At 39.9% G+C, this 25,584-nt stretch overlaps 1 protein-coding gene across 1 annotated transcript in view; it reads right to left on the bottom strand.

Annotated features, from left to right (window-relative positions):
* The window catches only part of LOC138055632 (uncharacterized), a 56,222-nt gene that overhangs the window by 8,980 nt on the left and 21,658 nt on the right, over nucleotides 1-25,584 (bottom strand). Inside the window, 21 exon segments of the mRNA XM_068901521.1 lie at nucleotides 1,169-1,460; nucleotides 2,154-2,275; nucleotides 2,821-2,886; nucleotides 3,184-3,227; nucleotides 4,085-4,146; nucleotides 4,640-4,861; nucleotides 7,708-8,703; nucleotides 10,381-10,747; nucleotides 13,019-13,257; nucleotides 13,717-13,747; nucleotides 14,676-14,897; nucleotides 16,151-16,246; nucleotides 16,972-17,057; nucleotides 18,300-18,371; nucleotides 19,238-19,291; nucleotides 20,793-20,859; nucleotides 20,861-20,903; nucleotides 21,696-21,798; nucleotides 24,068-24,155; nucleotides 24,863-24,937; nucleotides 24,940-25,014. Of these exon segments, the coding sequence (XP_068757622.1) occupies nucleotides 1,169-1,460; nucleotides 2,154-2,275; nucleotides 2,821-2,886; nucleotides 3,184-3,227; nucleotides 4,085-4,146; nucleotides 4,640-4,861; nucleotides 7,708-8,703; nucleotides 10,381-10,747; nucleotides 13,019-13,257; nucleotides 13,717-13,747; nucleotides 14,676-14,897; nucleotides 16,151-16,246; nucleotides 16,972-17,057; nucleotides 18,300-18,371; nucleotides 19,238-19,291; nucleotides 20,793-20,859; nucleotides 20,861-20,903; nucleotides 21,696-21,798; nucleotides 24,068-24,155; nucleotides 24,863-24,937; nucleotides 24,940-25,014 (3,422 nt within the window).

Here is a 25,584-nt window from a genome sequence, read left to right as displayed (position 1 = left end):
AGGAGTCTTATACTTCTCGTACAGATCCTTTAACTTGGAGTCCATGGCTTTTTTAGAGCATGCATCATTGACTCGTTGAGAAATGACCTCAGCCACCTCAGGCCCAAAACTTTCGGCTTCCTCGAATACCGAAGGAAACTTAAACTCCTCCTCGTAAGGCTCATTAGTCGATGCGACTTCGCGTGGAACTACTGCGGCCGAGGGGTCAAAAACCCCTTCGGCGGTTTCTGAAGAGGACTTTGAATTTTGAGCCTCTGAACCAGAGTACTCAGTCCTAGTTTTCCCGATACAGAACTTTGCAGCAAGGTCGTTGAGCTTTTCAAGAATACTGTCGATTCCGAGCTGTTCCTTCAACTCATCCAAACAAATTCCACACGGTCTGTGTCGTCGACCACAACCGCGTCGTGAAATTCATTCGCAATCACTACATTGGGTTCCAAAGGTGCAGTATTAGCCTTGGCTGGCGAAGACATCACCACGTGGGCAAGCGAAACTCTTGCTGTCGACTGTCAAGGGCTAAATAAGCGACGGGAGCTAAGAGAAAGAGTTAAGCGAAAACAGCAAACGTGAGTAAACGAACAAGGAACACCCCCTGAAAAGCGAAACCAAAACAAGGAACGTAAAACAGATAAACAAACCGAACTCGCTGACCTTGTAAAGCACGAAAGGAATAACTGGTTATTACGCCACTTCCTGGGCTTTATAGCACTGCTAATTTGCATCTGAATAGCTTTTTTTTAAACGTGACCGCTGATCAGTAGGTAGGTAGGAGGTATGCATAATTATCCCATAATGCGGAGCATATCGGAAGAGAACCCTGCTTCTCTGAAGAAACTCGTATGTTAATGAAACGAAATGTCAATAACGTCAGGGAAAATTCCCTTATACGAAAGACATACTTTAAACAGTGGATTGTAACAACTCCAGAGAATGATCATTGCAACTGAGAGAAAAATAAGCCAATGCAAATGAAGACAAGCGTAGACCTGGATTTCTTTCAAAATATATGATCGTTTTTTTGGGGGGGGGGAAGAGGATCTTCGAATAAATCCCTTTCACGGTTTGAGTCTGACAAAGTGCGTGAAGAAGCACGACCCACTTCAAGTCTGATAGCTTTAAAAGATACAGAAAAAGAAGATATGCCAACTGAACACTTCTATTGGCTTACCTGCACTTGCTTGGGATCGAGGCTGACGGTGGGGGCTTGGGTAACACATTGACAACATCAGACACGTGGTGATCGGATGTCTTCAGGTTAATCAAGTTCCTAGCCACTGGGTTTAGTCTCTGACCAATGGATTCCGAGCTAAGTCTAAGGCGGTATGGTCGTTCACTGGTAAATTCCTGTTCCTTTACGAGGCGGTTTTGGATCAGATCCGAAGAGGGAAGAGGTGAGGTGTTACCTGAAGAAGTTGTGGGTGGTGGTGTGATGAATTCAATGACTCCCTTAGATTTGGAAACTGTAGAAATACCAAGATTACAACTAAGATTACAGAACGCAATTCTTTTTGGTAATATCAATTAATCGGTGAAACGGCCATTTCTCAAAAGAGCGTCCGCTATGTTATGACGTCATTACACGCAGGGGAGTAACAGGAAGACAACGCACACAACATGGCGGACGTACAAGAAAAAATAATTGAAATATTGTTAATCATTTGGGGAGCAGGGGTGGTGCAGTGGTGAAAGTACTCTCCTCGCACTAATGTGGCCCTGGTTCAATTCCCGGTCCCGGCATCATACGTGGATTGAGTTTGTTGTTGATTCTCTCCTTGTTCCGAGAGGTTTTTCTCTAGGTACTCCGGTTTTCCCCTATCCTCAAAAACCAACATTGCCAAATTCCAATTCGATCTGGAATGCACGCATGTTGAATGAGCTCCAGAGCGCTCTTAAGGTGTTCCGTGGGTAAACAATTTCCATTTCCATTTCCATTTCCAAACAAAATATAGGATCCGTTTCACAAAAAAATGGACTCCTTTTCTGAGATAGGAATGTCCTTGGTAGTGTTTGAGATAAACATACATGTATTGCTCTTTGGCAAGGCATTTTGGCTCTTCTGAGCATATCTTTCAAAAAAACTATCTCGTACCATGCTCTTAACTTAACGGCTCGAAAAAACATCACAATGGAAATAAAAACACAATCCATGATACCTTGTGCACATTCAAGATGGCTTGAATTTTTCCACTTCTCTCTCTGTTTGCTTTCAAGAGCTTGCCTTCTTTCTTTGGCGGTCTTTTGCCGTTCTTGTCTCAGTTCCTGTAACCGACTAGCTCTGCATAAAACGATCAAGTAATTTACTTTATTTGTCTTATAGGTATTAGGTGCACCATGATTAGCCAATTTAGTGTCCCCAAATAAAACAAAAATAAAGTTCATCATCATTAGAGAGCAATATTCTGCACCATAACAGAATAAACTTGATAGTTTTTTTTACTTCGCTAGATTCACAAGGCTTGAGATACACGCACAAACATCGGCATGAAAACGAAGGTTGACGTGAAGTCCGTGAAAAGTACTGGGCTTTCAAACGGAGGAAGGTTGGAGCCCCACCTACGCCAGCACTAACTCAAATGTACCCTGATAAGGACACTATGGCGTAGGAAACGATACAACGCTTTTTCTCAATCTCTTTGATGTGTTTAAAAACCCAAACATCATTGACAGCGACTACAGGGCACGGAGTTCCCAGTGTTGTGATCCTGCCAAAGGTGACAACTCTTGATGGATACTTTGAGTCCTACAATATTCCACCTTTGGCCCCTGTCTGAGACCACTTAAATCAACCAAATTAAGTACAGGAGATACAAAGCCTCTCACCTATCTAACACTTTGATTTGCCAAATTCCTCCATAGTAGTCACTTGTGCCTATCACGGGAATGTCGCTGTGAAAACGAACCACACTTAATTGGCACAATGGCATTGCCAAGTTTTTTTCGCTTTGCACGCTCGAAGGTCAAGTTCGTTTTTGTGGCATAATTTATTCAAGCTGTAATTTGCAAATGTTGAGCCTTACTGAAAATAATTAGGGATAACTTTTAATGAACGAAAAATGCTCTCGTCTAACTTGTGTACAAAAAACGTCCATCCATAAATATCTCCAAAATGGCTAACTTCAATCTCAAAACGTTTACCAAACTATACAGGTGATAAATAACGTGGTAACGTTCACCAATTTCTACCTTTCAAATCCAGCTGATTCTCTGGACAGGTCTTTTACATCGTCCTGAATTAACAACGATAGGGAACGCTTGAGTCAGTGTACTTCTCCCTTAGGCAAACACAAGAGACCTTTAAGCCTGATTCTTACTTGTATGATATTAAGCATATGCACAACCAACAAAGGGAATACAAATTAGAGGGGCTTAACCACACGCAATCTTACGCATACTCACGACACTAAAATGGCCTGTAAATAAAACAGAGTTGAGCAAAATGAACAAAACAGGACAAGATATCGAAACGGAATGCATTCATTTGGGACAATCTTGAAAAAGGTTGGTCAGAAGTTCTTCAAGCTTTTGACAACTTGTCCACATAAGGGTCGTCATTACTCAGAGTCATTCTGTTTGTGAGGTTAAGATTTTTTTTTTTTTTGGGGGGGGGGGGGGGTGAGGGAATTCGATATTATCGTTTTCTTGTTAAATGTCCCGGTTATTAACAAAAGAATTCTTCAGACAACACCAAAATCTCACGACAAAGTTCATTATCACCGCTAAGCGAAAGCGCTGGTAAATGTGCCAATCACATGTTTAGCCAGTATTCTTCGAACTAAAAATCTTAATTTAATTCCTTATTTAATGTCATGGAGTTGATTGTCGTCAGTATTTAATTAAATGCAAAAGATCGAAGTCCTTTCAAAAATGTATAATTTTGCATCTTAGCATTACTAGGAGCGAACAGCAGCCTACATTCCTGTCACGGCGTTTTTACAGACCGATTTATTTTCAGATTGAATTTCCCGCAAATGAGACTCCCGCGGGAGCCCAATGACCAATCACAAGAAACTAACTTGACGTCATAGCGTTACTGAACTGGAACTGCCTTTTCTGCGGACTGGGAGAAGACTTTAGTGTTACATACCTCTTCCGGTTCTTGAAAAACAATGCCAGATTTCATGGCTCGGTAACCATCCAGAAAATCCTCTGAAAATGAAACGCAAGATCAACTGCTGTTGGTTGAGCCTGAGGTGTTGGCAGAACTAGTTCGCTTTTGTTTGTTAAATATAAGCCTCCGGATGTGAAATGGTCTGTCGGGGCATTTTTGAAAGGTGTAGTTCAACATGTACGTACAGTAGGTACTGTGTCACATCATAAACCTTTGCTGTTGCAATAACCCTCCGCACTCAGGTTCAAAATATATTATTTTTTCTCTAGGCTCTCAGAGATTGGAAAGTTTACGGTTAACGTGATGTATTGTCACGCAAAGAAAAAGATTGGCACCGGATTGATGTCACAATCTACATGTAGTTTGCATTAAGATAGTTCTTTGAACGTTCACTGATAAAACGAAGTTTGCGACATCAGCGATGTGCACGGTCTTGATTTTGTTCCTCTAAATTGTTACGCTGTGGGCCAAACTACAGCCAGTCGCCTTCTATTGAATCTATAGGAATCGAAGAAGTCGATGTTTACTTACCATCGTTGTCCGATGTCACTTGTTCCCATTTGCTACTTTGGACCAAAGAAGCCGCACTCTTAAAGTCACGTGGTTGTTGTTTGACACTTTCATTGGTTGACGGATTATCTTCATGATGAAACCACGAATGTTCTTTTGTACTTGATGTAGTACTAAGTATGGTGTCCGTCGTTTTGGGTCTTGACTGCTGGGCCGTTCTGTTATTTAGCTGGATTAAGTTGCCTATATAAGAAAGAAAACTATTGGCAAATCGTAAATTCCAAGAAAAAATCTTTCAATCTTTGCGAAAATAGTAGAGTTAAGGGTTCGCGTTAACGGCAACTTGTCTGTTAGCCACAATTGTCGCGTACGTACCAAAAGAAATAATTTAGAATAAAAGGAGATTTTCATGGATTTGTGACTAGTGGAAGACCGACGTTTGTGATTTGCTTAAGCTTAGTGGAGGGATCAAGAATCCTGTTTGTCGCCACTCCCAGCTGGGGTTAATCTTCATTTTGCAAGACCACGCATGACTGATTGATTGACAACACAATAGATAAAGAAAGAAAACAATTAAACGAAGATCCAGGTGAAGCATATGGAACGGATCCAATAAAATTAGATATTTTAATTAAAGCCGGGTAGACATTGTCGAGTTTTGTTCCTATTAATGTGCCGCTCAGAGCCTGATTGGCCGTAGAAACAAAGAGTTCTTTTGTTCCAGTCGTTATCACACTTCAATGACAAAAGGTGTATCTGTAAACAGATATCGTCTATGGACGAATGTGAACCAGTGCGAAGTGGTATCCTGGGGCCCGTTTCTCGAAAGTCCCGAAACATTTCGGGCGTATTAGTCAGTTGTATCTTCGGGTCTTGTAAATCTGTTTAAGGTGATTCCTTGGTTTTCCATTTCGCAACCCTACTTCGCATAATTTCTTGCGTCATTGGCGCGCGCATAAGCTCGCGTACATTGATAAAATGGCGGATTTTCATTGTCGCCAAGCTTAATCAGACAAGGGATGGCTATTTTCATCTGAACGAGCACGGTGAGCCCATCCCCCATCTTTTTGAATGGTGTTATGTACTCGTAATAGGTATACGGAAAACATATTTTAGGGGAAAAACAAGTTGGATAGTAGTATTTACATATAAATGACACTAAACTGCATTTGGAGCCAGACACTGAGTGTGAGGTGATGATGTAGCGATCCAATTTGCTTACATTTCTTTGTACGATGAAGCGATTTGACATCACTTTACCCGAAACATCTTAGCCCCGACAAACAAGTAGCTCGAGTTTTCAATAATATTCAGTAGCTTTTGAAATCACTTTACTGAAAGATCTTTGCCCCGACAAACAAGTAGCTCGAGTTTTCAATAATATTCAGTAGCTTTTGCGGGTTGATCAAGTTTCGAACGCTTCTTGCATAATTCAGTTAAAAAACAATTAAAATAAAGGGCATGCACCTCGAAAACAAGCACGGTGACCCCATTTTTTTTAATTGCATTTTTTTAATGTCCAGTACATGAATATCAATTGCGCCAAGTTAAACAAAAATCTGGACAGTACGTCATTTTCAAGCGAATCACCTTAAAGTGCCACTACGATGAAAATTTTGCATGTATTTTTTTCTGTAGATTTTGAAAATAGACGTACTAAATAGGTATCATGTCAATTTTTACCTCAAAATCCCACGGAAAGTATGATTATTGTAACGTAGTTTTTCGGTTTTCGCTGTCCGCCATTACTCGAACGGCAAATGACCGTGAGCGAGGAAAAGGGTTGGGTCTAGCTGGATCGCCAGAGGTCTGACGTCATACGCGCAACGCTCAAAATAAACGCCGCTAATTTCTCATGCCATCTATGCGATGTGAGAGATCGCCGAGTTGCTTTTTGCTGATATTATATACACTACTCCTTGATCGACTTGTTCGCTTTGTCAAACGCCACGAAGTGATGACGTCACGAGCCAAGTCTTGCGTGAAGACCGCTTACAAAATAATCGCAGGCTTCTCCAATGCCGTCCGAGTAATGGCGGACAGATTTTTAGCAGTTTTTGGCTGGCTATTTCCCGACTTATCTCCCTTCTATCGTTCCAAATTTAAATGCATTGTATTATTTTGAATATATTGATTTCATTGACGTTGAAAACCCAAACATTTTCGTCATTGGCACTTAAAGAACTAGCTTTCTAAAAAAGGCGGATTGAAGTTTTACAATTGATATTTCGGGCATGATACGTTAACGGGACTGGCCCCAAGCTTTTATTCCAAGCTTATTCAAACTCAACAATCGCAAAAACTATTTCGTAGTTAGAAACGAGTATTCTTTTGGAATACCTCGTCGCAGTTATTGTGTTTCTTGCAAAATAACTAAATAGTACTAGTTGTGACGGTAGGTATGGCGCAGTGGGAGTTTAAGCAAAGACGACGGCTACGGCTACGGCTACGGCAACGCCACAAAAAGAGAATATTATTGGGTAAAAAGGCAAAATACTCGTGCTACGTTTCCGTGCATTTCTCTGCCGTTCTCTACAAAACAACAACGTGAAATCACCAAATTTTAGGTTTCAACGACAACGTGAGAAAATAACAATGAACCCTTCATTTTCCGTTTTGACTTTAAAAGCGTTCGTACCGATCCAGTTACAGGATAGTTCGCACGTATTTTACAAGGTGAGGAAGATGGAATAATCTTCAAAGACTTGCGATAGCGTTAAGTTATATTTTGGAATGATGTTTTCGTTGCCGTAGCCGTCGTCTTTGCTTAAACTCCATAGTGAGAGCACTCGCCTCCCACCAATGTGGCCTCGGTTCCAATCCCATAATTAGCGTCGTATGTGGGTTGAGTTTGTTGGTTCTCTACTCAGAGAGAGGTTTCTTTCCGGGTAAATCCTTTATTGACCAAGTTTTTTCGGTCAAGATGGCTGGACATTGGCCTCGTTCTCTTTTTGCTTGTTTACGGTCCTCGACTTCGTCTTGGTCCATAAACACGCAAAAAAAAAAGAACTTAGCCAATATCCAGCCATCTTGACCTCACACTTGGTCAATAACCCATATATATCAAGCACATAATACAACTACCGCACCTCTCTCTTTTTTTGCTGTTTCTAATTTCACGGAACTTGGAGAGCTTTTTGGACGGGTTGGCTTTGGAGGAAAAAGCACCTCTAGGTCCACTTTCTTCAGGGCCTTTATGCACCATCGCATGAGAGAGCTCTCACTTTTCTGCACGCTGGGGGGCCTAGAGATGTCAACAGTACCGTGATAACCTGGTCTTTTCCAATCCGTTTTGTCCATAAATTGCGTAATATCATCGTTATGGAGCTCAAAAATGCCCTTATCTGCCTCCTTTTTACTTAAATTGGAAGTCTCTGTCACTTCTTCTTTCTGTCCCAAACTTCCATTCACGGACCGTCGATGTTTTTGCGATGTATTTTCCCGCCTGTTTCGGGCTAGCGCAAAAATCGTCACCGGAGTTACGTTCATAGAATTCTTAGAAATTTCACTCGGCGAATCGGTGCGCCTTCTGCCATTGTAAACCGGTAATACGCTTTCTTTAAGCGTTACACTACTGTTTTGCACTCTTGAAAAGGGTGAATTTCTGCGAGTTGCTAAATGTCGTAGGTTTCGATGCCGCCGTCGATTATCACCACCGGACGCCTTCACTTTCTTTTGCCCTTGTTCACCTCCCTTGCCATGAAGCAAAGACGATAACCGCGTTTTCCCACATGAAGTCCCAGCTTCATCGATTCCTTCAACCTCGTCATGTTCGTCGAAGGCGTCCATTACTTCCGCCCTTTCCGAGACTTTACCTTGTCCGTGTTGCAGCTCCTCAAAAACTGGGCCAGTGTAACTCACCATAGAATAATCTATGTCTGGAAGCTCTTCACTTCTCTGCGTTTTTAAAGTTTCTCCATTATTGCCGTTTGTACCATCGAATGCAGAATTTTGATCTTCATTCTGAATCTCCTCCTCAGTATTCCATACTTTTGTCTTGCCACCTAATTGGGTCTTGGCTCTGTTACCCTTGGTGGCTTTGTCAATCGACAGCGCAGGTGTCTCTTCCTGTGGACCCCCTTCATCTACGGGAAAAATGGAACACTAAAGTCACCCAAGCGAGTAATGTGAGAAATACATGAAAGATATTACGGTATGCATTGTCAAATGGGAAATCGGAGAAATCCGAGCCCCAGATGGGATTTAAACTCACCACTCTCCGTGATATAGTCCGGATGTTCTAACTACTGAGATACTGGAAACTTTGTGGTGAGCAAGGGTGAAATGTGGGTATAATCTTACTATCATACTATAATACTATAATTCTTTATATAATAACCCAACTTATCAACTTATCATTGATTGGTTCTTGCCTATGATCGATAAGAGGACCGACGCACGATTGACGTCACCATCAGCTTTCATGCAAATAAGGTATAATTCTTTATTTTATGAAACAAATAGGCTCCATGTTGCCGTGCGTCTTTTCAGTAATAGATCACAGAAAACGTCAAAATCTGGTAAGAACATCAGTGACACACTCGGCTATCGCCTCGTGTGCCCCTTTTTTGTTCTTACCACATTTTGACGTCATCTGTGATCTATATATTACTGAACAGACGCACGGCAACATAGAATTTATTTGTTAAGAATTTATTTGTTATACTAAAGTCACACAATAATTCTTACAAAAGTCGCTTTTACTGTGAACCTAAAGCCGGTTACACACAAGGAAGTTTTCCTTGACAAGTTTTATTTACTGGAGAGTATAAAAAAAAAAAAAGCTTTCCTTGTTTAGTGCTCTTGTTCAAATGCTAGCATGACAAGTAGCAGAACTTGCTGGTCTGTACGGGTCGCCAAGGAAAACTTGTCAGGAAACTGGAGAAATTGCGGGGCTCTCAGTGGTCTTGTTCTCGTGCTTGCTACATTACTCTTTCCCTGTAACCCCTACGCTCAAGAGAAAGCTAGCCTGCGTAGGAAGTGTTTCCGTGCGGGGAATATGAAAGATTTTTGTCTCGCCCATTTTTCGCGTGGTCGGAACATCAAAAAATCTTTCATGTTTCCCTACGGAAACGCTGGCTATGTAGGCTAAGAGAAACCTAGATTGCTAGAGGGATCGAAACAAGAAACCTCTTGAGAGCTAAATTTCCTAATTTAGATATTGCTGCACTAAAAGGTAAAAGACTGTGTATCTTTATGATTAAGCTTGGAATCGTTACTGAAAAATGTACTTTTGAAAAATGTTTTTTTTTTTTTTTTGGCGCCCCGCGTTTTCTGTTTTCGTTGTCCTCTGCGTACTTGTATCGCTGGCTTCAGTGAAAACTTGTTAAAGCAAACTCTATATTTGTTCACACGAGCAAATAAAACTTGTCAACGCAAAACTCGTCAAAGGAAACTTGTGGCATACACACGACCCAACGAAAATTGTCCATGGCACTTGCCCAGGAAAACTGCAGTACACTGTAGCTCGTGCGTAACCTGCTTAACGGTGGTCCGTGTTGCTTTTTCGTTAATGAAGTTTTTAATCATTGTGCATAGATTTCTGGTGTATCATTTTACCCACTTGTAATGCACAGCCATCATTTTGGGGTTTCCACAACGCAATATCCCCTTCTACCCACTCGAAAAAAGCATTGATCGGGAAATGGAATCTAACGCATGAAAGGAAGCATAGTAACAACAACAAAAAATGCTCGGGGACTAATCTTTAAGTCTGGAATCTTCGGCCAGAGAAGTGGAGACACCTTGGTAGGATACTGTACCTTTCGCTGTTCCAGCATCAGTTGCCTTTGTTTGGTTCTCTTTCGTTTGCGCATGCACTCCGTTCTGTATCGTGGCAAGGGGTTCAATTGAGAGCCAAGAGCCACCTGGGTTACTACCCTTGGACGGCGTTTCTCCTCCACCTTCTGGCATGTTCAGTACATGTGCGTTTGTCGTGGGCCTGTACGAAGCATCATCGTTCTTACTTTCGCTCACAGCATCATCCACGTTCATGTCTTCTTTAGTTTCTGTGCTCTCGTTGTCACTCTTGTAACCATCTTGGTTGCCAGACCTTTCTACAGAATCCTCTTTTTCATTTTCCTTTGATTTCTTTGTTTTCTTCACAACTGGCTTTGGAGGATGTCTTGGCTAAGGGTAGAAAATGGTATTTATCCCATTCCCAGTTCCTTTAAAGGTGTGTAGCTCTATCAAGCGGTTTAGCGCTATCAAGCCTCTCACTGGTCAGGCAACATGGGATTTGGCCCTCATACTTGTGCGCACTAGAGCGAGTTTCAATTGAGTGTCGTAAAACCAAAACCAAAGTAATTGCTTTGGCCAATCAAAAAGGATTGAGACTCGAAATAATTACACGTAGCCGACACAGAGCGCGGGAGAATGTGCACGCGCGAGCCACGGTTGGTTTTGGTTTCACTTGTGATTGGTTGAAAAAATGTCGCGAGAACTTTGAACCAATCACTGAGTGAAGTAGTGCAAAACCAAAGCAATTCGCTAATTACTTTCGACACTCAATTGAAAACCGCTCTATAATCGTCTTTGAATTAAAGGAGTTTGCATTTGAAGTGCGGGTTATAGACGAAAGATTAAAGTAATAATCGCACTTATCGTTCATTCATCATTCCTTTCACGGAAACACATGAGCTCAATATATCGACCTGGGGCCCGTTCTCGAAAGTCCCGAAAACTTTTCGGGCCCGAAAAACTATCTTTGAAATTACCAACCGCTTGTTTTGGAAAGCCGATATTTTAACATGTCTTCAAGGTAACAAAAAGAAAATTAACTGTGAAGTTTGAACAATTAAATGCTCTCCGTTCTTGAGTTACAAAGGGAATTGTGACACCCGAAAATGGCCCGTAAAGTTTCGGGACTTTCGAGAAACGGCCCCCTGCTCCTAACTCTGTGGCTTCATAGCTCAGTTGGTAGAGCATTACACCGGCATCCTAAAGAGTCCAGGGTTCGAATCCCGTTGAAAATGCCTGAATATTTTAGTTATCTATAAGAGACAACAGACAATTTTCGAATCCTCACGGCTGGACTGGATCTAGCATGAAATGGAGGCTAATGCGGGCAAATCTTTTCACACACAAATTAATTTGCCCGCATTAGCCTCCATTTCATGCTAGATCCAGTCCAGCCGTGGCTTAAATTGTCCAGATAAGTGCGAGGATCACTCCAATCTTTCATAATCCTTTTTTTCATTTCCCTCTTCCTCCCTCTTGCGATGCGCCCAGCGCACTCTAAATCCTTGTCATTTTATCGAAAATAAAATTTATCGCTGCCCAGAGTACCATTTGTTTAAGTCAAGCAGTGATGTGCCTTCTCAGCATGATTTTACAGGATTTAATTGTTGCCGGAAGGTCTGGATTCTCCTTAAAACCATTCGTTTCTTCACTTGTCATATTTTTTTCCCATTCAACTTACGTCCCAAAAAGGACGTGTTGCCTGGTATATCTGCATGGACCTATGCCAATCTCAAAGGGAATCGAAATCTCCACAAGTCTTATTACAGGATAAATTTAAACCGAAGGAAAAAATATTTGGAAACATTTGTGGGAACCTTTTTTCCCATAAAGAGTATATTCACATTCAAATTTTCTGAGCGCCGCCATCTTGAATAACTGTGATGTGTTATGGTTGCCTACTTGATTGTTTTAACATGACCTCACACCGGCCATGTTGGAGGGGTCGTGTTGGACGAGTGAAATATTATTTTGGGAATGGAACTCCAATTTTAAAAAAAATGCTTCTTTTTGTTTTCGTATGCAAATTCTGCTGGTCACATAAGCAAAAACACTATTGTTTTGACTCAAAGAACTTTTATATTAATAACAATAGTGCAATCGTAACATGTTACAGTTATTCGAGAGGACAAAAAACTGCAAAATCTAAAAACAAAAATAGGCGATTCTAAAAATTCTTTATATCGGATACAAACGTTTTATTATTATTATTATTATTATTATTATTATTATTATTATTATTATTATTATTATTATTATTATTATTATTATTATTATTATTATTATTATTTTAAACTTATTTCGTGTTGGAGTCGAGATTCACATCCAGAAGTTCCTTTTGTTGAGGAACTACGACAACCTACCGTAATTTGTTTACCAATAAACAAACAATAATTTGAGGGACTGGGTGCTGTATTTTAAAGTGTTCAGCACGCATAATTATTTTTGGTTTCACTTGGACTTAGCTTCATATGAACCAAAAAACAACTTCACCATTTTAACTAAGAAGAAATGTTTTTCTAAACCAACAATTCTTCGATTACAATAAAATTATGCTCTTCTTGCTGTGAAATTTGTCCCTAGATTCGCGAGGTCACGTGGTTTGACTGCAATAACTATAAAGGCTGACAGCATGTTATGCGGGTGCTATCGACCTATTACCTTAAAACTCTTTGGTTCAGAGTTTTCCGTAGCCACTTTTCTAACAACCGGAGCAGCGTAACCGGGACCTCCATGGCCAAACCGTAACGACTTGCTGTCGATTGATATATTACCCAGTCTGCCTCTCCGGAAGCTTGGAATAAAAGGGACGTTTCTCTTTCCTTCTTGTTTCAGAGCTCCAGTGCATTGATCGCAGGAGGGCTGGCTTCCTTGTACTGGCTCGTCCTTGGCTTTCTCATCTGTTACGAAAAACGATGTTATTGATTTTACAAAATCATAACTTCAACCCATAAGCCTGGATTACACTCGGAAACAACAACAGGGCACTATTTGTTGTCCATGACCTTACTTAGAAACCTCTTAAAAACAATACAATGTGTGTAGGTGTACAGGAAAATTTCAGACTGCCGTAGCAGAACTTTACCCTGATAACCTCTCATTACACAGTTATATACACAGATTAATCCCTCACTGCAGGGAATTACACAGAGAAATTCCTCGACATATGTCTTCTGGGAATATGAACAAAGTATTCTTATGAAACAAATATGTTACGCATATTAAATAGGCCATTTTCATGCTAGATCCAGTCCAGCCGTTAGAATATGAAACTGGCCTATTATAGATATTAATAAAACACATTAAATATCAAACATTTGAGATCAACCTAAGTACTATTAGTATTAAAAACACTACACCTTCACTCAGCTCTTCATCGGACTCTTCCTCCTCGAAAACAAACAAAAGTACGATGAATTTACACAATGTCAAAAAAAAAGACACGTGGCTCACAAAAATGGGATATGTTCAGTAACAAGATATTTCATTTAAAAACTTTACCAAAACTCGCAGGCGTTTTACGCAATGTAAGTAATTGCCAAGTTAATTGCCGCGATAACTGTCATTCTCAAGGGAAGTAAGGATGGCCCTGTGGTAACACTCATACCTCCCACCTCTGCGGACCCAAGATCGCATCCTACGTTCAATCAATCTCAATCTTATCCGAGGGTTTTTCTCCGGGCCCTCCGGTTTTCCTCCCTCTGCAAAATCAACTCCCAGCTTACAACTTATTCCATCTGGCTGTGCTGCTGTGCTCCATGCTCTGCATTGGTCGTGTTCAGTGGCTGAACGACTAGCCGGCTGCACAGCTCCTTCGGTCCGACCTCATTGAGCTGCACCCTTAGAATTCAGTCTCTGACTGCGAGAAAGGGCGAGTAGCAAGTCAGATATTATTATTATTACTATTATAATTATTATTATTATTGTTATCATTATTATTATTGTTTTTATCATTATTATTATTGTTATTATGATTATTATTATTATTATGATAATGATGATGATGATGACGATGATGATGATGATTATTATTATTCAATTACAATAAAAATATAAATACAATTAGCTAAATGGTGTACATGAGTGGGTTGGTCCGTCAATCTAGTGGGCTAGGCTGCACAGCAAGCATCCCATATGCAGTGCGTTGTGTGACAAATGGTATTCAGAAGCTTTGTGATATCCAGCATCCACTGTCCATGAATTAATCTCAAGCGTAACCATTTACAAATGGATCCATCTCCAATGATTAGCGCATGACGCACCCTACAAGCAAAAAGTTCACGGTCATTTGAAAACAGTCTTCACATAGTAACCTTACCAGTAGAGGTGTGGAGGGCATTGCTGGCTCTGGTGGCGGAGTTCTCGGTGGCGAAGAAAGAGGCGAGTCACCAAATTCGGGAAGTTCCCACAATTTTGACCTGGATTGGTGCTCGGACAACGCAACTGAACTAGCCATGGACAATCTCCTTGGTGTGGAGGACGGGGAGAAATAAACTTCGGTTGGCGCGAAAGAAAGGCTGTCTGACATTGAGCTAATTGACTAGAATGAAAAGTACAGAAATGAAAATTCCAATAAAAAGACAAAAACGAGGGAGGTTTAACGACCACATCGGTAAGTAAAAATTTTTCATACCATAATACATATTTTGCGATTACTCCAAGCTTTTCGAATTGTGCAATGTACATGTCATGGCTCAGTTTTATATTTGGTTAAAAAATTTTCGAGCTAGTTCAATTTCGGTTTTTCCTTTGTTTTCAGATCATGATAATCAGAATTTAAGACAAAGAACAATCAAATTTGATTGGATAGAACCACAACATATACATGAGCGAAGCTACCTATGGCAGGATTGGTACAAAAGGCTTTAAACGACGGATCAAATATTGCTGCTCACGATGATAACCTAGATTCTTGGCAACAGCGGCGAATGGGCACCTGACAATTAACGACCTCCTTAATACCGGTAGGATGCTCTACCCATTGAGCTACTTGAACTACTAACTCCCGAGGGCCCAGTACCCTGACCAGGACTCTGATTTTTCAATTCGCCTTCCACCCGTTGCCAAGCAACTGGTTTATCATCCTTCCCAAGGTCAAATTACACATTCAAACAACCGTAACGTCATCGTAACTTGGAACTTGCTCGTTTCAAGTCCTTTTTTTGTGATAAAATACATGCCGGACGTGAACGCTGCGCAAGTGCAGAAGGAGTTTATTTTCCACATGAAGCCACCTGCGACAAACCAGTTATATTATCGAAGCGCTACAATGGCCTTTTAATGTATGACGGGCCACGCCCCTGAATATCTGTCTTCAAAACTTTTAAAGCGAGCCAAGGTGAGCGGTCGTAGCACCAGAAACTCGCAATTGTTGAACAGTCCACTTTTTAAAGCCGCTAGCGGCCAAAGAACCTTTTATTATAGAATAGTTAATTTATGGAACTCTTTAGATTATTCTCTTAAACTGTGTGATTCAGTCACTGTTTTTAAACATCGCCTGAGGACCAAATTACTAAAAGAACTGTAATTTAATACTTATATATTTTAACAATTTTTAAAATTTTATCTTTTAATTGTAAATAGGAATACATTTGTGTTAATAATGTCTTTGAAAAGCCCCCTTGGGGAAAGTCAATAAGTCTGTATGTATGTAAGTGTTTCACCTCGTTGCCATTAAATTTGTCGTTGTCATTGCTAAAACTCCTTATTTGAACCTCCAATCGTGACACACGATGGACTCTACGATAAAGGCACCCAATCAGCTTTGGCCAATTTAGAAGAAAAAACACAGACCTCTTTTTCTTCATGTTGGTTTTGTTGCTCAAGGTCTGGTGGTGGTCTTCCTTCCATGAACCAAGACGTCTTTAACTGCAGGTTTGGAAAAGGAACCTGTAACAAATGGCGATTGCTTCACTGAGACAGCGTCTTCAAAAGTTTGATCCACAAAATTAAGTTTCTGGCACAATAAAACATTTTTTCCTTAACTTAAGATTTCTTTTTGTGTGTGTGTGTGCGCAGTACAAGTGAAAAATTGAACACGTTTTACCAATTGGTATTTGGAAACAAACATAACGCTCAATAGCGAAATATCATTATTCTTTTATTGTAGAAACCTCCCTTAAAATTTGTTAGACAAAAAGTTAAGACAAAGCTGGGTAATAGGCCACTTCGGAAAATACCATAATACTCTTTGTTTGTCACCCCAAATTTTGCATAAGCACTGTTTCCAGTTTCTCCTGGGACTTACAATAATTATTGTCCCAAGAGAAAACAAAAACAATGCTTATGCAAAATTCGGGGGGACAAACAAAGAGTATTATGGTATTTTCCGAAGTGGCCTATTGGAAATCATTTGTCGCAAGGCACACGCAAAAAAATTTTATCCTCAGTTGACGTCACAAATTGTTCCATTCTTTATGATGCAACAGACCCAAGCCTTAATAAAATAGCTGATTACTATCATCTATTTCTTTGTTCCCCAATCACTGATCGAGTCTGGAGGGCTTCAAGGTCTCCACCGCATCCAGCGTCGCTATACAGTCAAGAGATTATTAGGACAGTCATCTAATTAAAGTAAGTCCATGTCTACCACTTAAAGCTAGCAACTAATTTACCAAGTAATTATCCATGTTCGTGGGGTCTGGTTGCAGGATCTTCTTGCTTTCAAATCTCACTGACGGGTCCTCGTAGATATCAGATTCTGTTCAAGAAAACAGTAATAACAAATAAATTGGAAGTGATAAGCAACCAATAACACAAGGGACCGTGTTGTAACGTCTTAACTAAACTCTGCAAAACTGTTGCCCAACATTTGTTGCACTGCCAGGTTGGTCAGCGTAACATACCATCAGTCAAAACTACGTTTCTATATGGTGTAAAATAAAAAGACACGAAAGAAAAGATACAGGAGTCAGAGAGAAAGATTCAAAAAGCCTGAAAAGATACAGGAGAGAGGGAGAATGAAAAAACCCGAAAAAGGTACAGGAGCCCGTTTCGCGAAGGTCCCGTAAACTTTTCGGGCCCAAAAGCAATTTTCAAAACTACAATCCGCTTATCCTGAAAAGCTGATCTGTTAACATGTTTTCGTTATCAGGCGTTTTGTCACCCAAAACACGTCCGAAAAGTTCCGGGACTTTCGAGAAACGAGGCCCGGCGAGAGAGAGATACCCGAAAACAAGAAGATGCAGGAAAGAGGAACCCGTGCCATTTGTTTCTCGAACAATATCGCTGAGAGCACGAGCATTTTTTTACTTTTATTACAGGCATTCACAACAATCACTGAAAAGCTACGCATTTTGAAATCGGTACTTAAGACCAAAGTACTTCAGATCCACACAACAGACCCAAAAAAATGTCACTTTCTGAACTGAACATCTATGCTCCCCAGGTCCACAGTACTGCACTTTCGCTTTCGTCAGTCCCACAAGGACCGGGAACATTGCATTATGTATGGCGAGATGAAAGACACTGGAAACGAGGATCACCATACAAAACGGCCAATCATATCACACGTGGTAGTTTGGAAAGACCAGGTATTTCAAGAGCAAGCTTTCTCACAATGCAAAAACTAATTTAGCTTCACATTTACTCGAATTGATGAGGAGCGACTTTGGAGTGCAAAGCAACTAATCGAGGGAATGGTTATGAAACCTTAAACCCTTCAAAAGCGAGAACAATGTTGTGGCAATCGATGTTGAATTGACCGTGACCCTGCACAATCTTTTGTTTTCGCTTCGCACGAGTTTCGCAAAATTTTAATCCAAACATTTGATTGGTTATCTCCTCGAAAGGTGTGTTTTGTGCAGGGTCAAGACCAAAAATACGGGAAAAAAAAGAAACAAAGGAGTTTCATAACCATCTCGATGCATTAACTATGTACAAAGGCAAAGAAAAGTGAATGATCAGATCTTTACAAATATAAAAAAAACAGAAACGAACAAACCTGTTTCAAATGCATCGTCATCCAGATTGTCATCTCCAAAAGCAGACAGTAAGCCATCCTTCATGGGGTAAACTATGAGAAAAAAAGCCAAAGTCATTTCATTTGGCATATACTGTAGTTGTTTTGTCAGCTCTTAAGCTGCCTGGCGGAGTTAACTACAACATCACTAACAGGAAAAAGCGGGTTCGTGAGTGTTTGCCGATGCAGTGACAGAGAAAGGTGGAAGACCATGGCCAGCCAACACAGTGAACAATGCGAGACAGATGCCAACTGACCTACCTCCTTATTCTAACGCATCTTACAATGGAGCAGTATAAAAAGCGATGTGGTCCTCTTGCACGATTTCTTTTATGTTGTTCAACAGTTTTAAGCGGTTATTGCAATTTTTTGGGTATTTTGGGTGTCATGAAATTGCATCATTTTGCGTGACATAGCCTCTTTAAATTCACTGAAGACAACTACAGGCAGTAGCCTGCATGAGACTAATTTGAACCTGGAGCATGCGCATACAAATCAAGCGTCCCAAACGATGGACAAAGGAGTTCTCGTGGAATCGCATAAATATGCAGAATAAATTAACTAATCATCGGAATTGATTGTCGCCTATAATAAATATAATTAATAGTACTCTGCATACATCTCATTTAACAAATTATGCTTTTCCGCAAGGCATGCTTTTTGACCTTACAACACTGTTTTTAATTGTTAATTGAAGGTTAACATTATAATTTGCAGAATAAATTAACTAATAATTGGAAATTATGCACAAATATTGATTGTCGGTCATGATTACAGCAATTAGTACTCTGCATACATTACATTCAACAAAACTATGCTTTTCCGCAAAGCATAATTTCTTGACCTTTCAACGGAGGTTTTAATTTAAATTGAAAGGTTAAAAGAGAAACCAATTGAAAGTAATTTAGTTTTTCCCCTACCTTTTGCGTTTGGAATTATAAAGATGTGCTGTTTGAATCCAATGAGAATGTCCCCTAAAAAGGAGTTTGAGTCAGTGCATCATATATACTATGAAACAGAACGGTAGTTTCCTTGAAGATGAAAAACTGTTCGTCCACCAGCAATTGTGCATTGCACCATTGTTACCTGTGTCTATAGTTATTGATTTCAAAGCATCTATACACTATTAGCTATGTAGCCACCAACAAGATAATAAGCTGCGAGATACGAGGTGATTGAACGACTGTAAAATAGGCGTCTTTCACAATCTCGCATGCATGGGGTTCAAGTCCCATTCAAGCCTTGGTTTACCTTTTTTAAGGGTTCCTCTGCAACTGCTTAAATTTTGTACAACTTCAATGATCATTCACTCGCTCTAAGAGTCAAAAATACTGATCCTCACATATCTCACAATCAAAGATGAGATCATCGGTAAATAGTTGCGACCACGCAAATGTTTACTCCCAACTGATATTGTAATTGGTTGGCATTGCCGTCCATACTGACTGACTACATGCAATTATCAAATTTCCCTTTAAGTCTAAGCATTTACTACCATTTTTCAACAATATGGTAAGTGTAAGGGTTTTAACGTTATGCCTTGGTGTGTTTAAATGCAGCTGTTGATCTTTTCTTTAGGACCGCAGTTTTGGGGACACAATGTGAAGTTACAGGAAAGGAAAGGAACTGTATTTAAAGTGTCTAGTCATTCTAGCGCTAGAGCACTAATTGGGGAGACCGTAAACCGAAATTAACAATTAACGAAAATCAAGTCAAGTGTTGGTTTTTGAGGAGAGGGGAAACCAGAGTACCCCGGAGAAAACCTCTAGGTGCAGAGTAGAGAACCAACAAATTCAACCCACATATGACGCCGGATCTGGGAATCGAACCCGGGCCACATTGGTGGGAGGAGAGTGCTCTCACTACTGCGTCATCACTGTCAAACCCTTTGACACTATTCCCAAACGTGAGTGATGTCGACTTTGGAGAGAAGATCTAAGGGACACTCGTCGTGCGCTTAATACACCTTTCTCAAAAATGGTGGCAACGGATTTGAATGCGTAAAAATGGAACTGAATGAAAAACCAATACCAGAAATAGAAAGAGGACCTTTACTTTAGTAACCCTGCAAAGTTTCAGCGTATTACGTGTCATATCAGCTGAGAAAATGTAAGTTGAAATTTTACAAATTTACAGACGTTTGTATGACTGGCGGTATACGCCATACCCACCAAGCATACAAACACCCGTATATTTTTAGTTTTCACAGCTGATATTACACCTGATATGCCGAAGCTTTGCAGGGTTACTAAAGTAAAGGCGTTCTTTCTATTTCCGATATTAGTTTTTAATTTCAACTTATTTGAATCCCCAGCTACCATTTTGGAGAAGGGTCTATTTAGTGCACTACTAGACATTAGCACTGAAGAGGCACAGGCACTTGTTGATGTAAACTACGGCAGCTGGAAATTCCCAGATGAGAGAAAATATTCAGAAACATAAACTGGAACAACTCTGTGAAAACAAAAGTCTTACCTTGATCGTTAAGAAAGGAAGCAACCATTAATGTTTCGTCCATTATAATTTCACGAAGAAGGGTACGTCTTGTCTTTGTCCCAAATTGAAATTTTAATCACACCATTGCAACTATAACATAAAAGAACGTGCTCATTTTATCAATGAAGCTTTTTGATTTCTAAATAGCAAGTAGTATCCAAAGAGAGTTTTTAAAGGGGTGGTTTGCAGCACCATGTTGGATAACACAGACAGTAGATGTTTTCCTAGCTCCTAGAGTTGGACATGCAGAGTCAATGTGGTAAAGTCGTTAGCATCTGTTCTAATAGTCTAAAGGTCATAAATGTTTCATTTTTAGGTATTCTAGAGGCCCTAGACATAAATAGATCTTGTTAGCAATACGAGAGACGAAGGAACAGGGGCACCCAACGATAATCTTCGGTGAAATATGTGTTCGGGAGACTCAAACCGTCCTAAGAATTTCGGTAATACATTGCCAAACTCCTAAAGATTTCTTACTAAAACATCACCTAGAGGATTAGCAACCAGGGAATAGTAGTCCCTTACGTTTTCGGAAGGGATATTTTTTGCAATTTTGGGCACTCAAAAAGGTCACCTAGCAGTTTCGGATGAGTAAGCGGTTCGCTGGGAAATTCTTAGAGGTAACGTTCTGCTTGCAATTTGAAGATTTCATTCCCTAATGTTTTCGGACACTTTAATTTCAGCTAAGATATCGGAACAGATCAAATTCTTGTAGGAGATTAAAATATCTCTTTAGACAGACTGTATACATTACAAGGAGCCCAGAAATGTCTCTCAAGGGCTTTAGGGGTAATTTGCTCCTTGGGTGCCCTTGAAGGAATTCTAGTAAATAACAAAGTCACGGTAATCGATTGCTTCTCAATATATAATGCTTCTTACTACCTAGCACTGCAGAAGATCTCTAAAATGTCATTAGAATCCACACTGTTAACACCGTCTTGGTGATCTCTGTGCTGGAGGTATTTTGAACCCACCATCCTTTCATCTGAAAAAAGGGAATAATTAAACTCAACTTGCATCGCACTTTCAACGAAGAGACTTAAGCAGCCGCAAAGAAGACTGTACTGTATTGTAGTGCAATGCTCTTCAACTCAGCTATGAAGTCATCTTTGTTGCAAGCAAGCCTGATAAAACCTTACTACAGATAGCACGATAGCTCAAGAATAAAGCCAAGTTTAACTCCTTTATTTGCTGCTATGATCAAAAAATCACTTCCTTTCTTTCTTCAGATTTTTAAAGTGCGTTTGGTTAACACCTGGCTGGCAAAATTATGAGCTTTGATTTTTATCCAAAGACTTTTTACTTTGAGCGTAAGTTTTGTATTTCACGGTTCACCATCACTCACTTTCAAAACTGACCGATTGGACCTCAGAGGGCTAGATTTTACGAAAAGTGACATCATTTACTAACTAGCTCAAATTTTTAGCGAAGAAATGCAGCTTATTGTATGTACAAAACATTACTTTGAGAAACTGAAAGCCTCAAACTCTTGCGCTACATATTAATTCATCCGCGTACACACGCATTGCATTCTTAAACTAGCGAGTCTTTGACCGTGCATTCTTTTCTCCTCGATCCAGTTCTCTCCAGATTTTAAAGTTAGTATTGGCAGACCATTAAATGGGAAAATTCTTGTTTAAATAAACAGGTGTATTTTTTAAATCAAGTCTTAAAACCTGGGTCACTTGGTGTTTAGTTAACATAGTTTTGAAATCCAAAGGAAAAAAAGAATTGATTTTTTGGTCCCAGTAGCACTTTAACTAACCCTGCTATGATGTTTTCACTCCAGAAATAAATAAAAAAATCGGCTTCTATGCATGTATATCTTGCCTCTCCTGTTGATATTTCAGTTTGGGCAAAAGAAGACAGCTTGCGACTAAAAATCTTTTTCACGCCATGATATGACTTAAGTCAAGCGTACCAGCTTTACAATAAAACATTTGTAATTTTGAGCACAATAGTAAGAGCGGTTTTCAATTGAGTGTCGAAAGTAATTAGATAATTACTTTGGTTTATGATTACTGCATTCAGTGATTGGTTCAAAGTTCTCCCGCCATTTTGTCAACCTATCAGAAGTGAAATCAAAACTAATCGTGGTTCGCACTTGCACATTTCCCCCCACTTTGTGTCGGCTACGTGTAATTAATTTGAGTTTTGATTGGTTTACTGGATTATCTCCGTCCTTTTTGATTCGCCCAAGTAATTACTTTGGTTTTGGTTTTACGACACTCATTTGAAAACCGCTCTACCAGTCAAAGGATGATTTTATCAAGTCTAATTACCCAAATGGTATAACGAACAGATTCCTGCTTTTCTTCTCTTCTCACCCCTCCCTTTTTATTTTCATTCCACATTCGTCAACAATATCCAATGGTTTCATTTGTCACTGCCGACAATAGCGACCTTGAGGTCGGAGGACGAATTTTCCGTTCTGAGCACGCGCACTTCGAAAAATGTCGACCTCCAAACCATATGGGCATGCTCCGTACAGAAAACTCGTACTCTTAGTCATCCTCGTCCTCCGATCTAAAGGTGCCTATTGTCTTTATGTAGTACCAAATTCTCCTAACTGACAAAAAAATGTATGGCAGTGAGCAAGGAGAATTAACATTTGGATCTTGGGAGTGAAAGAGTTAAGTGTGACGACTTTCCGTTTATGAGGACTAGTAGTACGAGTTTTTCGTTCTGAATACGCGCATGCATTTCGAAGAATGTCGGCCTCCAAACTTTAAGCGCATGCTCAGTACAAAAAACTCGTATTCGTAGTCGTCCTCGTCCTCCAATCTTAAGGTCCCTAATCACTGTGGCGAAACGAATTGACGGATTACATCCGCCGTTGTGATTTGCCGATTTCTATACAGAAAAATCCATTTGGATTGTAATATTAATCTAGTGGACTAATTACTTAAAATGCTATCTGATTTTGAGTCACTTGCTTGGTTTTCATTTTCACCAACGCCTCTAATCCCTGCAAGTGTGATAAACCTAATCAGCTCACTCAATGTTCTACCCAATTCAAATCCTTTGGGAATTGAACGTTTTGTTTCAGGTATCTCCATATCATTTAAAAATGAATGTTACATTATCATGCAAATACAACACACAAAGAATCTTTATCTTGGGAGAATTGAATTGGGTACAACATTGAGTTAGCCGATTAGGTCTAATGGAGCCAGCATAAGATGAACTTCAAGCACTGCATAATCACACGCTCTCAATCTGTCACTTTCTCTAATATACCCATGGTAAAGTACCTTCATTCGCGATTCTGTCGTGTTTCTCTGAAACCAGAGAATGGAGATGAAGATATTCACTTTTGTGTCTACACAGTATGAGATTGTTCTGAAGGGCAAGTTAACCGGTATAAACCCACTTGTCATATATATTTTTCCTATACTAAAAATAGTGAGGGATTGTAAGATCCACGACGCGGTCATCCCTGAGAACGCCACGAAACAACAATACCATTGGTTAATCGTGCTGCACGTGCGATACGCGTTGAAGTTTTGACAACAACGCGAGGGTACATACATATTATTCGATGGTTTAACATATACTACGCACGGATACTTTGCGAGTTGCATAGCAATGAGCAAAAATGTCTGCGAGTATTACATGTTAAACCATCGAATAAGACACTTATTATTCCACTAAAAAGGATGTTATTTTCCTTCAATTTTATTTGGTAAGGGCATTAAAAAAAAAAAAAAAAGCATCATCTGTTCTTCAGGGTGCGTGCCAACGATGTAAACAGCACAAAAAGCCAGCCAAAGATTCTTTATTTGATGGGATAAACAAAATGACGAGTGTCAAGCGATGACAAGCTAAATTCTCAGGCTTTGCATCTTGTTGAAAACAACTTCTTTCATTGAAAAATTCCCGTTTCCTTCCGTGTTTGCTCTGTTCTAAATCGGTCAAACCGGGACACTACAGTGTATTACCGTCTCATATTTTGCGCGTTCTCTTGACCAAATATGGTAAAATGGCATAATAGTGGAACAATAAAAGGCCGTTATATGCTTTAAAGATCTTGCCACTTTATAGCGTACCATTCTGGTAAAACAAGTCATGTCTGCGTCACAATCTACGCGTTTTAGCAACTGTAAAAATGGCAGTGACCAAATATAAGGATAACGATCCCAGGATGCCTGCATTTTGTAACCATCGTGCCCGTCTCTTGATCATGGTACACTTCGAGAACCTGCATTATAAAGAGATCATAAAGAATGAAAGGGTTATTGTTAGGACGAGTTGCGTAAATAGCCATAATGTTCTCCTACAGATTCAAATCATTTTTCCGTAGGTCTTCAGAATATTATATTTGTACTAGCGATAATAGAGAGATTAACCTACGAAGACAGCAACGACAACATCACCGGTTAAAAAAAGGAAAAAATAATCGTGCTACACGTGCAGCAAGCACCTCATTGAATTTCTTTGCTGTACTCTACAAAACAACGTGAGATCACCAAGTTATAGGTTTTGACGACAACGTGAACAAACAGCATTGTTATACCTCATAACTGAAATGCAGTTTCTATTGGACGAGAACTTATCACGAGATGTGCCTCAAAACTGTATAACTTTCTTGGGCGAACAGAACTCACTAACTCCATAAGGAAACAACAGCTTAAACCTTAGACTTGCACGTGGTCAGGGCATGCGTCTTGAAAGCGCGGCAAATTTGTGAGCGCGTCCACCGCGATTTTCAATGAAATTCGGAAACCTGAGTAATTTTAAAGTTTTTTTTCAAGTCATGGCCGCGACAAAA

The sequence above is a fragment of the Montipora capricornis genome, chromosome 7 (assembly GCF_036669925.1).
Source record: "Montipora capricornis isolate CH-2021 chromosome 7, ASM3666992v2, whole genome shotgun sequence".
Lineage (NCBI taxonomy): Eukaryota > Metazoa > Cnidaria > Anthozoa > Scleractinia > Acroporidae > Montipora > Montipora capricornis.
The sequence above is the reverse complement of the archived record's forward strand: the minus strand, read 5'-3'. Positions and strand labels throughout refer to the sequence as shown.